The sequence below is a fragment of the Pelophylax lessonae genome (assembly GCF_965119305.1).
Source record: "Pelophylax lessonae genome assembly, chromosome: 6".
NCBI lineage: Eukaryota > Metazoa > Chordata > Amphibia > Anura > Ranidae > Pelophylax > Pelophylax lessonae.
The window spans coordinates 41,417,100-41,433,582 of record NC_138773.1 but is presented as its reverse complement, the minus strand read 5'-3'; the positions used below and the strand labels follow the sequence as shown (position 1 = coordinate 41,433,582).

The following is a 16,483-nucleotide window of genomic DNA, read 5'->3' as shown; positions in this document are numbered from 1 at the left end:
GCCCTATTTTGCGATTTGGCACTGCGTTATTTTAACAGACAATTGTGTGGTCCTGCGATGCTGTACCAAAACGAAATTTACGTTCTTTTTTTCCCTCAAATAGAGCTTTCTTTTGGTGGTATTTGATCACCTGTGCGATTTTTATTTTTTGCGCTATAAACAAAAAAATGCAACAATTTTGAAAAAAACTATATTTTTCACATTCTGCTATATAACATTCTCAAAAAATTTTTTAAAATCAAAATGTTTTAACATTTTAGGCCAATTTGTTTTCTGCTACATATGTTTGGTAAAAAAATTAGCAATAAGCGTATTTTGACTGGTTTTCACAAAAGTTATTGCGTCTACTAACTACGGGAAAGATTTATGTCATTTTTATGGTTTTTTTTTTTACTAGTAATGGCGGCGATCTGCGATTCTTTGCGGGACTGCGACATTGCGGCGGACAGATCGGACCCCTAACTGACATTTTTGACACTTTTGGGGGGACCAGTGACATTACCACAGTAATCAGTGTTATAAATATGCATTGTTACTGTAATAATGGCACTGGCAGGGAAGGGGTTAATACTGGGGGTAATCAAGGGGTTAAATGTATGCCTAATGCTTACTGACTTATGTGTGGGGGCGGGGGGTTCTGTGACAGGCACAGAGAACTGCTGATCTGTCCCTGGCTGCCAGTGAGAAGATCCACCTGCTTTGTTCACATAAGCAGCAGGCGGGTCTTCTCTCAGTTTCCCAGATGATCGGGGGAGTAAGGCGGCAATCGCCGCCTCTCCTCCCACGGCCCGACTCCCGCTGTGTCCCGCGTGCCACTGAAACCGCTTCCTCTCCAGTCATGTAGTACTACGTGACTGGACCCAGGGGAGCCGCACTGCCACAGTAATATTACTGTGGGCGGTCGGCAAGCGGTTAAGGGTGGCCTCCCAGTATTGATATATCTTACCCAGGTTCACCAAAATGTCATATAAAATATATCAAAATGTTATTGTACAAAGTAGATATAATATTAAAAACATATACAAATCTCAATACATGGATAAATTCATCAAGTGTAAGGAGTTACTGTCAAATTCAATAACGCGTTTTGCAATTAAATAATGCTTCTTCAGATTATCATGTTCATTTGTAACAGTTATCCTGTAGAAGATCTCCTAATTCCTAAAAAATTAAACATACTCGACTGAAAAATATATGCATAGTTATTTACTTTTACATAGAGCTTATTTCCATCAAATCCCTATCCCTTCAAGGAAAAAAAAAAAAAAATATATATATATACGGTATATATTTATAATAAATAACCACATAAACACACAACTACTTACAAAAACAAATAGTGTCAGGAGAAAAAGTCGGATCGTCTCAAGCTGCGGGGAGGCATAAACAGGGACCAAAGAGCAGGGGAAAGGTGGGTCAATCTACACGGCCCTAAATAATCAAAGATACAAATAGTAAAACATACCTTCTTTGTATCTTAAGTAATGTACCAATCCTACTTGTAATCCTATAGATACTTACTACCGATAAGCTAAAATCATAGCCACCCACCACCGGGTTAGTATCCAGTTAAGCCGGGATTCCTCATTCCAGATTATGTAAACAGGTCTCTAGAGTCTAGGTTCATAGCATCCACAGAGGGGGCCCATACAGACCAGCCGAAACATGGACAGCCAACGCTCCTTTTTCTCTCACATATAAAGCTCAGAAAAACCAAACTCTAAAGTGAGATGAAATAAATCAGGAGATGAATAAACTGTGTTTCTATCAATCTAGCCTCTGGTATGCTCAAAACATACCCCATTCAATAAAGCAAACTACTTACTTGCCAGTTATGTTTTATCCTCACAGATTACTAAATATCTGAACATCATATCAGACCAGAGACTAAGGAAAGGATCCTACTATTACCACTCTAATATAGTCCCTGGACCTCCCAAGGACACCCCCCCCCCCCCCCCAATGCCTACTCCAGGAGTGTCTACCAATACCAAGAGTGTTTGTACTATCTTGGCATTTCAGGGCCTCCAAATTTGTGATAGATAGTGAGGAAGGGACATAAGGAAAAAACACCTTTTAAAGCCTGAAGGTGGTCATTGGATTTTGGGGGACTGTACATGGCTAGGCTGCCAAAAGTCACTCATGTGTAGTATCCCCATACTCAGGAAAAGCAGCAGAATGTGTTTTGGGGTGTAATTCCACATATAACCGTGGCATGTGTGAGAAATATCTAATTACAGTGACAGCTTTGTGTAAAAAAAGAAAACAAAATGTTTTTGTGATTCTTCAATAACTTGTGGCAAAAAATAAATTCGTCCATGCACTCAACATGCCTCTCAGCAAATAACTTGGGGTTTAATTTGGGGGTTGTTTGTACTGCTCTGGCATTTTAGCAACTCAGGAAAAGTAAAAGCTGCATAAATTCCAGTATGTATACCTTCGTTTGTAGACACTATACCTTTCACACAAACCAATTAGTATACACTTATTGGGATTTTGTTGAAGTGGTTACAGAGCCCAAAAGCTCAAGTTATGGTTAAAGCACACAAGTAAATGAGTCAGAGAAGTGAATTGTCACTCTTCTCCCCCCTCCCCTCCCCTCTATAGAGTTCACTCTGAAGTTATAATCGCAGCACAGACAACTAGTGCTATGATCTCTCTTTAGTAAACTCATACTGCTCTGCTGTATTAAAGGGTATGTCCAGGAATTACTTAATTTACCCTTTAACTGTCCAATTTCCCTCTAGAGCACAGTAAAGGCCAGTTTACTGTGTCTCAGACCTTATGAGGGCCGGACTATGGCCAGAGGGAATGGACATTTTTTTCTGGCATCAGTGGGAGAAAACAGAGCCTTGTCTTTGGTATTAGGGTGAGGAATTTTTCCCCATTGTTAGTGTCATTGGGAGAAATAGTGCTCTACTGTTGATGTCAGTAGCAGGAAATATGCCCTATTGTTGGTGTCAGTGGGCAAATGAGTGTCTCGTAGTAGTGGGATGAATAGTGGCCCAAGGGCCAGAAAGGTAAGTAAAGAGTCGCATCTGTAGACCCCTGCTCTAGAGCATGTCCAAGCATTATTTTGTATTTAAAGTGTATATTACCCTAAATAAATGGATTTTTGTAAGAACTTACCGTAAAATCCTTTTCTCTGACATCTATTGACAGACACAGCTCTTATGCTTCTTATACCATTGGGTTATGCTGCCCCCTGCAGGAGTAGTTCTAGGCAGGAAAAAAACAGTTTACCATGCCTACAAGGGCTGCATTACCCCACATGTCATGCTCTAGCATATCAGTTTAGTTTCAAGCAGTGAAAAGAAGACACAAACCATCCCCATAGCAGAGGGACAGGTGCTGCGTCTGTCAATGGATTTTACGGTAAGTTCTTACAAAAATCAATTTTTCTCTATCGTCCACTGACAGATGCAGCTCTTATGCTTCTTAAAAAATTGGGACGTCCCAAAGCAGTGTAGGCATGAGGGGTAGGGAGAACACAAACCAAACAATTAACGTAAACTCCAAAGGCTAAACTTTAGCCAACTGGGTAACATGAAGCTCAACCAGAAACAACAGGAGCTCACGCATTAAAGAAAAAAAACCCTAAAGAGAAACAAACGATTCTCTATGAAACAGCAGCCTGCAAAACCTTGCAGCCAAAGGATGCATCTGAAGATGCCAACAAATTTACCTTGTAGAATTTTGTAAATGTGTGCACAGATGACCAAGTCGCTGCCTTACAAACTTGCATTACTGAGGCCTGATGGGGAAAAGCCCAAGATGCACTCAGCGCTCTCGTAGAATGCACCTTCACAGGGAAAGGAGGAACCTGACCCTTCAAAGAATAAGCCTGAACAGTCTGCCTAATCCGTCTGGATATAGTCGCAGCAGACACAGCCACACCTTTATGAGACTCTTCAGTAAGGACAAAAAAGAGCATTAGATTTCCTGAAAGACTCAGTGACCATCAGGTAAACCCTAATCACCCGAACCACATCCAGAGAGTGCAGAGCAATTTCCTTAGGATGCTTAGGACAGAGCGAAGGCAACACAATGTCTTCATTGAGATGGAAATCAGACACCACCTTAGGAAGAAAAGACAGATTAGGACGGAGTAATATTTTATCACTGTGGACCACCAAATAAGGCGAACGACAGGACAGCACCACCAACTCTGCGGGCAGAAGTAATTGCCACCAGAAAGGCAACCTTCATGGATAAAGACAGCAGAGAAATCTCCCTAAAGTTCTTAAAAGGAGACTTTTGAAGAGCCGACAAGCCCATATTGAGATTCCACGGAGGCAAAGGGGATCTCCTAGGGGGAGCCTCCCCTTGAATAAAAGTGAGAAGCAAAGCATTAGCAGCCAACGGGCATTGGAAGTAAATGGCCAAAGCCGACACTTGGCCCCAGATAGTGCCCAAGGCCAACCGTTGCTCAACCCCTTTTTGTGAAAAAGCCAAAACCCTAGCTATAGAAAATAAGTGAGGGTGAAGCTGAAGCAATTCATACCAGGAAATGTATGATTTACAGGTACAATGATAGATCTTCCTAGAAGTGACTTCATAGCCTTCAATAAAGTAGGAATCACAGAATCAGAAATACCTTTATCTCTCAACACCTTGCTTTCAACAGCCATGCTGTTAAAGCCAGCAACCATAAAGCAGGATGGAAGATTAGCCCCTGGGACAGGAGGAAGTCTCCACGGAGGATCGGCGACCAATTTTACCAGGTCTGCGTACCAAGACCGATGAGGTAAGTCTGGGGCCACCAGAATGACTGGAATTCCTACCACCACCACCCTGCAAAGAAGCCTTGGCAGGAGTTTTATCGGAGGGAAGGCATAGATCAGCCGATACTGGCTCCAAGAAGCCACCAAGGTGTCTGTGGCTTCGGCCAGAGGGTCCCGAGACCTGGCCACAAACCTCCGGACTTTTTGTTAAAGCGAGACGCAAACAGGTCTAACCCCGCCGAACGCATAGGAGATGAAACACCTCCGGATGAAAGGACCATTCCCCTTGATCCAGTACTTGAAGACTCAGGCAATCTGCTTGCCAATTCTCCACATCCGGAATGTGGACTGCGGAAAGAGCCGGAACATTGTCTTCCGCCCATACCAGAATCTCAGCCACCTCCTTGGCCGCCAGGACACTCTTGGTGCCACCTTGATGATTAATGTAAGCCACTGCTGTGGCATTGTCCGATTGGATCCGAACCAGAGAACCGCGTAGCCGATTCGTCCAGTGGAGCAGGCAAAGCTTGATTGCTCTGAGCTCCAGAATATTGATCAGTAAGGAAGACTCCTCTTGACCAGGTCTCATGGCCACAGAGCTTCCTCAGCACTCCACCCCAGCCTGACAAGCTGGCATCTGTGGTGACCACCGTCCAAAACAGTGGCAGGACAGACCTGCCCTGACTCAAAGTTGGTGACTGGATTCACCAGGATAGAGCAGACCTCATGAGTCTGCTCAAGCGTATCATTTTGTCCAAAGACTGTAGATCCCTGTTCCATTTGGCAAGAATCTCTTTTTGCAAAGGTCTCGAGAGAGACTGCGCAAACTGAACTGCCTCGAAGGTTGATACCATCAGACCCAGGGCTCTCATGCAAGTCCGTAGTAAAGACAGATCGGTTTCCAACAGCAACTGGAACGCTCCCTGCAACTTCTGAAGTTTTTCCAGGGGAAGAAAGACCCAAGGCGGAATTTAGAGTCAGCCCCAGATAATCCAACCTCACTGAGGGCGTCAGAGCAGATTTTTTGAAATTGATAGTCCACCCGAATTCCTGAAGGGTCTGAACTGTAATCGACAGGTCGCCAAACAGAGCTGAGTGAGAATCTGCTCTCAATAGGAGATCGTCCAGATATCCCAGGATCGCAATCCCTTTCTGGCGCAACAAGGCCAGTAACGGGGCCAGTACCTTGGTAAATACTCTGGGAGCGGAGGTGAGACCAAAGGGTAACGCCACAAATTGAAAATGCTCCTCTGCCACCACAAAGCGGAGAAAACGTGTCCCCCGTAGATGGGGATGTGTAAATACGTGTCTTTGATATCGATGGAGGCCAAAAAATCCCCCTGATGTAAAGACGCTTCCCCTGACCGAATAGACTCCATTTGAAACTTCTGCACCCGTACAAAACGGTTCAGAGCCTTGAGGTCCAGGATTGGACACACCTTGCTCTCTTTTCTGGGCACCATGAACAGGTTTGAATAGAAACCGTGAAAACATTCCAAAGGAGGAACCCGCACAATCACTCCTTGAGCCAGGAGATCCTGCACTGCGTCCCGGAGATCCTTCAAACGATCCGGAGACAGGCGTAGATTTGACTGAAAAAATCAATCCGCCGGCCTGGACCGAAATTTGATCTTGTACCAGGAACGAATCAGTTCATGAAGCCATTTGTCTTGAATAAAGGGTTCCTGAAAAAAATGCAGACGTTCCCCCCCCCCCCCACCCCCAGAAATGGGTGAGGACACCCCTTAATGCTGAAAAGGACTTGTCTGCAGAATCGGACTGGCCGGTCTTGGTCTTGCCTGACCATGGCTTCTTAGCCCCTCCAGAAGGTCTGAATGGCTTACCTTTTTCTTGCGCCCCTGAGGCACGAAAAAAACGTCTATGAGCGGTGAAGGAAGGCCCCCCGTTTACTATGGGGTGCCTTCCTTTTGGAGGATTGAGGAAGAAGAGTACTCTTCCCATCAGTTAGACCCTTGATGAACTCATCCAGCGAGTCTGCAAATAACTGCTCTCCCAGGAAAGGGAGATCTGTTAAGGCCACACCATGCGTCGTATGGCAATCCCCACAGCTGACACTCTGGCCACCAGGGGAGACGCATACAGAGACACATCACAGAGGAACACCAGGGCCTGGGCCATCTGGTTCATAAGTTCCATCAGCTCCGGGGAAACTAAGTCAGCATCAAAGTTACCCTGTCTGTGATACCAAAAACAGACACAAAAATTGGTTTCAGGATTGAACCCGCCAAAACAAGAAGGTGGCGGGAAAGGGATTCCACCCGCCTGTCCACCGGGTCCGTAAACACAATCTTCCACAGGGCACTATAGTAGATTTGTATAACCTGGATACAGGATGATCCACCTTAGGCGGTACCGTCCAACGGTTTAAAACCTTCTCAGCAAAGGGATAACAGCGTTTAAAGTGCTTAGGCACTGCTAGCACTTGCTTGATGCACCGCCACTGTTCATTAACAATATCATAAAAAAGGTCGGGACAAGGGAAAACCTTGCCCGATTTTTGGGTCTTGCGGGAGCCAAGAGACACCCATGTCTCTGCTGGTGTGGACTCATCTGCCATTTTAAGGGTTTCCCTTACTGAAACAATCAGGGCTTCCACCAAGCTGCAGCTGAAGAAAACAGGTCCTGTGCGGTACAGTAGCAGCACTAGAGGGGTCTGAGGGTGAAACCCCTGCCTGGGACTCCATAATTGTTCACAGTAAAAACCGGAGTACCGTCTCTTTAAGAACACTGATCGCGGTCCTCACCGCCGATTACCGCGGTCTGCGGAGTCCCCCTTAAATATATGCAGATAGCAGAGTGCGCAGGGATATGCCCACAGAGACCCCCGTACTTTACCACCTCTTCTAAAGAAACTCCTTGATGTGTGCAGCAGGAAGTCAAAGAACACAGGATGTGACATCAGCCTGGTAACATGTAAAAGGTCACGCTACCTGTGTAGCTCCAAAGGCTACACAAAAATGGCTGCCAATGCAAATCAATGGGAAGCACAGGGAAAATGGCTGCTCCATGCAAGTCAATGGGAAGAATTCTCCTATGCCCACAGTAAAGATGGTGGCTCCCACCAGGGGACCCCAAATTTGGAGGCTGCAGAGGATCTACAATAAGAACCCACAGGAAAAGGTCCCATTTTACACCCCCCAGGACGCCAGGCGCCTCAGCTATAGTGCCCCACAGATGCAAGTCGCATTAAGGGCAGGGAGCAGGGGGGGGGGGGATTAGGGGGGGCAGGGCTCTGCTCTGGGCAGACCACCACCTTCCACCCGGAATGGGGGTGTTGCCAGCCGAGAGGTACGCTGCGACTCCAGGTCATCGTGTCCCAGCGAGACATCCACTTGCAGGCTTGTCCCCATCCAAAACAGGGCTCTGTCATGGCGAGGCCTAGTGTGGGACTATAACCTGCTCACGCTCGTAGGCCAGGCTGGGAGACCTTAAGGATCTAGATTATCCAGTGCAAAACCTCAGCCAGCTGTTGCTTGTAGTTCACCAGGAGTAATCCCCCTGAACACTAACTAGCAGAAGTGAGTAAAGAAAATAAAACAAACAAATATTCTTAAAAGTATAAGGCTACATTCACACCTGAGCGTAGCGTTTTCGCGCGTTTTTTACCGCGATTTTTACCGCGATTTACAGCCGTTTTTACAGGCGTTTTTTGTGCAGGCGTTTTTAGATTGAATAGAAACCAATGGAAAACGCCTGTAATCTGCCCAAAAAGAAGCTCATGTACTTTTGTGAGCGTTGGGCGTTTTGCTTACAGCGTCAAAACGCTCAGATGTGAACAGGGGCCATTGAAATGAATAGGATTTGTCTTGTTGGGCATTTTGAGAGCTGATCCTAGAGCAGAAAAACTCCCCAAAAACGCCCCAAAACGCCTAGATGTGAACGGAGCCTAAAAAACTGAGACCGAAGTCCCAGCAGGAAACCTAGGTCCTACTCTTTCACTAGGCAGAAATGAAACTGATATGCTAGAGCAGGGTGTGTGGGGTTATGCCTGTAGAGACAGCCCCGTAGGCGTAGTAAACGTTTTATTTTTCCTGCCTATAACTACTCCTGCAGGGGGCAGCATAACCCAATGGTATAAGAAGCATAAGAGCTGCGTCTGTCAATGGATGATAGAGAAATAATTTTTCTATGTTTGTGTTCACTCATGTGTCGTTTATAAATCATAATCTCTATCATTTTCATGTACTTCTTCTATCTTAAGTACATGGTATATCCTGCCAGTCACCTTTCTTCCTTATTCTTAACTGAGCACACAAAACAGAGAAGCTGATCTGTGATTGCGTGTTCAGTCTGCATCCTTTGGGCAGACACACATCATACCTGTATTGAGTAGTTTGTTTAGCTACCACAAACTACCCACAAACTGTTTTTTTGGGAGTCAAGGTGACAGCATAGTTTTTCCTGGGAAATAAATCAATGTGCTCATGTGGAGCGTGACATAAAGGAGCAGAGATAGAGTTCTGTAGTCCAGCTACAGCAGTTTGCATAAGACACCACTGCTTTAAATTTCAGTGCAACAAGGGAACTAAACAGGAAGTTAGGGGCTCGTTAGATTTTTGGCAAAAACATAAATTAACCACTTGACCTCCAGAAGATTTTATCCCTTTGTTCATGACCAGGGCATTTTTTCCATAGACGCTGTGCAAATTTAACTGGCAATTGTGCGGTCATGCAACACTGTTCGCAAAATCATTTTACATAATTTTTTTTTTTAAAACAAATATAGCTTTCTTTTGGTGGTATTTGATCATTACTGAGTTTTCTATTTTTTTTTATATAAGCAAAAAAGTCCAAAAATCTTGGGGAAAAAAAAACAATATTCTCTACCTTCTATTACAATACATATCCAATAAAAAAAAAAAAAAAAAAATGTCTTTATATAGTTAGGCCAAAGTGTATTCTGCTATACTGTATGTCTTTGGTAAAAGAAAATCCCAATAAGTGTATAATAATTGGCATGTGCAAAAGTTACAGCATCTACAAGCAATGGTATATGTACTGGAATTTGCACAGCTTTTACGCTATACTAGTAATGGTTGTGATCAGCGACTTTTAGTGGGACTGTGATAGTGTAGTGGGCAATCTGACACTGACTGACACTGGCTGGGAGGGTCACTAACTGACACTGACCACGCTAGTGACACTAATACAGCGATCACTGCTATTACTGTACACTGTCACTGTACTAATGACACTGGCTGGGAAGGGGTTCACATCTAGAGGCAGTCCGCAGGTGGTTAATCTATTTGGGACAACAGAAAAAAAGCCAATAATAAAAGTTTTTAATGTGGAATTTGACACTTACCCCCAAAAGTAAGTTGGAATGTTTTCTTCAGTGGGTAAGGGATATTTTCTTGTTTAATTTGGCAAGCATAGCGAGCGCTGTCATCCCCCAGGACAGGAGTAAAGCAGAAGGAGTTTTGCACCCTAAACCCGTCACTATCTGAGCCTTCTACCACCTGTGGGATGGAGGTGCTGAGGACTTTTCCATTTTTCACCCACTCAAACATCACATCGGGAGATGAGAGGTTACTAGCTGAACAACTTAGCTCGTTGGACTGGTTCACAATTACTGTTGTTCCTTCAACTTTGATGTAGCGATAATCTGATGAGACAGAAACGTTAGATTAGCGGCATTTACACACCATGTTACTCGAAAAACAAGTATTTGCCAGTAATACATTCAGCTGTTCTGAAGAGAGGATCTAAAGTAAAACATTGGGTTCTGGCCTGCTGCTCTCCCTTGCTTTTGCCATTACAAAACAGCTAGACCCACTAAATACTTCTTTCCTGATGAGGAGTCCCTCTGGGTCTGACCAGTCGCTGTACCGCTTTACTTGCTGATGTTTCCACCTCTTAGCTACATCCATGGATAGTCTCTGTGTGAGGCAGAGGCACTGACTGGCTACCACTGCATACTCAGGCAGAGGTAACCAATTAGGACAGGTTATGGGTGATGTAGAGACTCTAGAGGGCTTTTATTGAGTGTCTTTACTGCATACAGAACCTAGCCTTGGCCTTGGAGGCAAATGTGCCAGTGAGGGCAGAATTCAGGACATAAATAAACTGAGGTTTGCGCAAAGTGCGCTGCAAGTAACAAAGGAGAGTGGAGACAAAGTCAGTTAACCACTTAAGGACCTGGACTATTTCTGGCACTTCTTGTTTACAAGTTAAAATCATTTATTTTTTGCTATAAAATTACTTAGAACCTGTTAAACATTACATATATATATTTTTTTTTAGCAGAGACCCTAGAGAATAAAATGGAGATTGTTGCAATATTTTTTATCACACCGTATTTGCAAGAAAGGGGTGTGAGGAGAGATCTGACACTGAGACTCTTATCAACACATTCATTGTATGATATTCTCTCTTCTTTTGCTCATTATATTTATATTTTTCTTACTAGATTAAGGATTGTCATCCTAAATATCCCCCCACCTCCTATACTTACACACCCCTTTCTCTCCTTTGGGGCGTGTTTTTTGGCACGTAATTTTGGATTTTCGCCCTCGTGTCTGCTCCATGACCATAGGCATCGGCATCCTTGCAATAAAGAACAGTGTTTCTACACACTGTGTTACCAATATTGCTACACTGGTAAGATAATAATAAACATTGCTAAACTCATTTAAATGGGTTATTTTATTGATAATGTTGGTGTGATACTCTATGTTTTGTTTTCCTTCCATGTGTTTTAGGAAAGTATGCACGCATGTGTATATATATATATATGTATATTTTCCTAATAGGCTATGTATAAATCCTAAATTCTTCCTTTTTTTATATATCTTTGTAGAACTGTTTCAGCCTCTATTAAAACTCCTGAAGAAGCGCCAACGGCGCAAAACATGTAGAGTTTGTCCGTGACTGGAATACAGTATCCAATACCGAGCCTCCCCATTCTCACCGCCGATGGATTCGTCCAAGAGCCTTAATTTGCTATATTAGAAATAGCTTGAGGGCTATTTTAGCACCCCTAGTTTGTACAAGCCTAAGTATGGTAATTTTTGTCCATAAGGCGGTGATAGAGGCTTCAGCAATTTAGAATATATGTGCCTTTTGAATTGCGTGCTTTATATTGATTTTTGATTTGTTCCATGTTTTACACTTGTGGTGACACACATATTGTATATATATGTTTTTAATAATTTCTTAATAAAATATTTCATTGTATGACATTAGTGTCCAGCTGTTAGTGCCTACAAAGTCCATTTGCCTTTATTCTTTCCATCGCTACGATACCTCACAAGTGTGAATGGGAGTGTGGACCGTGCAATGCCTGACAGCAGGACAGTTCCACTACATAAGAAATAGGGCCAGCTGGCTCAGAGTGATGGAGGCGCAGCTGGGGCCCTGGTACAGAAAAGGATGGAAAAATTGTGCAAGCTGAGAGGCATGGTCCGCTTTACAGTAACTTCCATGCAGGCGGAGGTGAGATGGCGCAGCATCGGAAGGGTTACTGAAATCTGCCTAGCAGGAAAAGCCACCTTCAATCTGGAGTCGTGGGCCGAGACTCCGCTAACGCACAGTCAATCCGAGGAAGGAAGGAGAGTCTATAAATTACTTCTGCCTCCGGGTGGGGCTGAGAGGGAGACATGTGTGCGGAGGAGCAAGATGGCAAGTACCAGAGTGAGCCGGAGCGCAGAGGCTATTCCATGTGTTGGCGGAGAACCTGCAGCGCAGACCGAAGCCTGAGCCGAAAACACCAACCCTGTGGGATACAGGGATGTGGATGGTGCCCGACGGGAGACTGGCGTTGTGCACAGGAGGAGGCGTGGAGCATTTGGGCCTGGTATGTCCTCAGTGTCTGAATGTGACCATGCGAATGTAGGTTTGGGGCCAGTGCGGGCATTGCCGCAATCTGCTGCTGCGGCGGAAGAGAGTGGAGGTCAGCCCAGAAGGTTGAATGTGTCTTGGGAGACTGGGGTCACTCACGCCCTGTCAGCTGCGGGGTCAGGGCCTTTCACGGGCCGAGGAAGAGGAGTGCTGAGCTTCCTGATGCAACTGGAGTCTATGCAATTTGTCGGTGACCCAGGCGGAAAAAGGGGAGAAGCCCAAACGTCCGAGCCGGGGTGCATGCAGGTAGTGCGGGCCACCTGGTGCATTGAAAGCTGCAGCGGCAGAAGTAAAGTCTGCTCCTATACAGGCAGAGGGGAGAAGATGGCCAGCGGTGACGGAGGCTGCAAGTGTGAGTGTGAGCAGCGAGGAAGAGGCCAGGGTCATTGATGTGGGGTCTCCCAGCTTCCAGCATCGGTTTGTATCCTTGGAGGAGGGATTGGATGTCTGGAAGTCAGAAGAAGAGACTGAATGGGACTGGGGGTCCAAAGATCGGAGCAGTCCAGCCAGTCTAGGCCCGCCTGATGAGGAGGCTAGGGATTCCATGGTGCAAGGACAGTGCACCAGAAATCTGGGGTTCTGTGAGGCCTATGCTAATCTGGTCCCAGACCTATCCCCACCGCGAATGGGACTGGGGGTCCGAAGATCGGAGCAGTCCAGCCAGTCTAGGCCCAACTGATGAGGAGGCTAGGGATTCCATGGTGCAAGGACAGTTCGCCAAGAATCTGGGGTTCTGTGAGGCCTATGCTAATCGGGTCCCAGAATTATCCCCACGGCGAAACTATGCCCGGGCTCGGGATCAGAATGAGGCCTATGCCTCCCTCAACAAAATAGAGGAGTCCCTATATTCCCCATCTGGAAAAGGTAACTGGAAAACCCTCCCCTGATTCTCCAGGATGCAAAGGTGGATACCGCGGAAAGTGGCCTTGAAGTATGGATATGACTATCCCTATGCCCCACGGGAGGTCATGCTGGAGATAGAGGCCAAACGAGAGTCCTGGTGTGATGAGGCTATATGGGACTTCCTCTTTGTCCCCAAACCTTAAAGAAATCAGTCCAAGCTGGACTTGTGGAAGACCTTCCTGTCGGAGAAGGCGCAGTGGAATCACGGGCGGGCTATCTACAAAGGCCGGGTAGAGGTCCGCCGCCCAGATGGATCTGGCCAGGCTTGGTCAGTCAGAGTTCAAGACACGGAGGGGAAGGTTGTGCAGATTCCCCATCCAGATTTCTACTGCTAAGAAGAAAGTGCGGAACCCAATTGAGGCTGGCTAGCCTATGTTAACTGACTGAGACACACACAGAGAGGACTCTGTTCTCCTCAAAAAAATCTGACGCTGGAGGTGTCTATAGCTGACTTCCCAATCTTTGCTCCTTAGCCTAAACACGAGGGGTTGCACAAGGGGATCTATTTTTAGAGAGCTGCTGGCTGGTGTAAATACCTGAAGTTAGCCAAATCGTACCACTGTCTGAAGCTGAATTTTACTACAAGAAGGAATGCATGAAGATGGCTATACAGCACAGCATGAGCTGTACAAACCATGTACAAGTTCTTATTCTGGGTCCAGCACTGTTGCCCTACCTCCTATTCTTGGGGTTGAGAGGTCTCAGGTCAGCTGACTCTGTTGTATCTGGGGATGGATGGCAGGGTGCACCAATCAGTTCAGTACTTTCACCTCATCAAACACCACATGTGCACTTTTCAACAAAGCTTTGTCTCTGCTTCAGCCACACAATACTGCATAGTGGCTGCTCATGGCTGAGTCGCTCTTTTCTACATGCACTACTGGTTTTGAAAAGAGGGTCACAACATTGTCTTGGAAACCTCCTCTTTAGCCCCATTCAGGCAAGGCAAAGGTTTTCAGATGCAGAATCCCTTCCCTCCCCACAAAAAAAAGTGCTGTTTTAAAATGTGTCAAGTTTATTTTAGTTTTGGATAAAGTGAAGTAGGGTTGAAACCCCTATCTGTTTTGTATTGCTATTCAGAGCTCTATTCAAAAGATTTCTCTCATTTACTTTGCTGGTGACAACAGTCTTAGGAAGTGAGTGAAAATTTCTAACAGGGAAAGTGACAGCAATAAAAGCTAACAGGGATTCTAACTTTCCCTTACTTTACAAACAAAAACCTTTTTATTTTCCTATTGTGCTGTTGTTGGAGATGTAATCTCACTTCCTGTTTGCCGAAACTCTTGTCAACTCTACAAGAGGCGAGGAGAAAATCTCGCTAAAAGAAGCCAAGCAGTGGAAACTTTTATGGGGATTTTAACCTTTCCTTATTCTAACCAAAATGCAAGCTGTGCATACATGGCTCCCCCAGCTTTACAAACTCTGTCTGAAAAATTATTGGCTGAAACAGCAACTGCATTCTACCAGACGCAGTCACTATTCAGGTATTTAAGCAGCCACAGGTGTTGTAGCTGTTTAAATACAATAGCTGGCAACGGAGATTCCTTCATTTAGCATAGAAGGAGAAATCTATGCATGTATGACTAGCTTAAAGCGCCGTACACATGGGCCGAATATCGGGTGGTATTTAGCCATTGCGTATGGCAGCTGGTCCGACTGAAACCCGCCGAACGTCCGGCTTCTGTCAAAGCAGCATGACCAAAAAAAGGTCTGCTGATCAGCATCTGATCAGCGCTTTCCAATGGCTGAGAGAGCTCACTGGAGTGTTCTAGAGGTGGGGCCACCACCCTGTCAGAACACAATAGCACAGTGGGGGAGATCACTACTAACATCGGATTGTTAGTACAGCAGCTCCTCCCAAGCTCTTCAGGTTTTTTTTTTTTTCGTTCAGCCCCCTGGGTTGAACAAAAAAAACGAAGTGTTTACCAGGCTTTAGTAATACGTTTTGTTAGGGCATACACTTTAAGTAAAACCTGATGTCCATATAATTAGAACATTATTTTAAAAGCAAAACTGAAGTTCCGCTGTAACAAACAACGAGCAGGCAGAATTTTTCTGCAGAAGAGACATGCAATGTTCCTTCTGCAATAAAATGCCCCTACCCGCCTGCTCACTGTCCTATCTGGCGCTGTAAACTGAGCTGCACATGCACAGCTCAGCTTACAGTACCGGTGTTCTATCAGAATACCGCTACCCATCAGAAAATGCAACGGAAGTGACGTTGCAAGCAAAACTGCTTACTTACTATGTGTTCCAACATGGCCGCTATGTGTTTCAATAGGTTTCCTAATGAGTACAAAGGCGGCAGCGGGCATCATTTTACACCCAAGCAAGTCTTAAATTTCACACCTATTTTAGCAGGTAACTCACCTTATATACTAAAATAGACTATTTCACCACGACCGAACAAAATAGTCTATTTCAGTATATAATCAGTTTGGCGCTGTGCAGTGCGGGGTGCACCAAGATGGCCTTCACCACCTTCTGCCTGTAGGTTTGTCACTGTATATACTATAATACTAATAATAGTATAATAATAAAAATTTAATATTGTATTTCAGTATATAAGGTGAGTTTACTGCTAAAATAAGTGTGAAATTGAAGACTTGGCTGGGTGTAAGAAGATGTCCGCTGCCGCCTTCGCGTTTTGTCAGATTAGGAAACCTATTGGAACGCATAGCGGCCATGTTGGAACGCATGGCACATGCGCAGTAAGCATTTTTCGCTCAGAACGTCACTTACATTACATTTTCTGATGAAAAGCGGTATTCTGACAGGACACCGGGCCAGTCTCTGGCTCCTGCGAATGTGCAGGGATGACATCACCCCACGCCAACCAATGAAGAGGGCAGAGAAACAACACACAGAAGAAGATTCTTTTCCACAAGCAGTGGTATCAGCAGGGAGCATTGATGGTTTCAAAAACCTTTTAGATGGGCACCTTAAAGACCACAACCCACAAACACATACATCATAGGTTGAACTGGATGGACTGG

At 45.1% G+C, this 16,483-nt stretch overlaps 1 protein-coding gene across 2 annotated transcripts in view; it reads right to left on the bottom strand.

Moving 5' to 3' along the window:
* Window positions 1–16,483, bottom strand: part of LOC309559151 (tyrosine-protein phosphatase non-receptor type substrate 1-like) — a 91,706-nt gene that overhangs the window by 53,921 nt on the left and 21,302 nt on the right. For both annotated transcript variants that reach the window (XR_014225450.1, XM_082262297.1), the window contains exon 3: window positions 10,051–10,350. Coding sequence is in view for 1 of the 2 variants with exons in the window: in XM_082262297.1 (XP_082118423.1) it covers window positions 10,051–10,350 (300 nt within the window). In the remaining variant the exon portion in view is untranslated. The remainder of the gene's footprint in view (window positions 1–10,050; window positions 10,351–16,483) is intronic.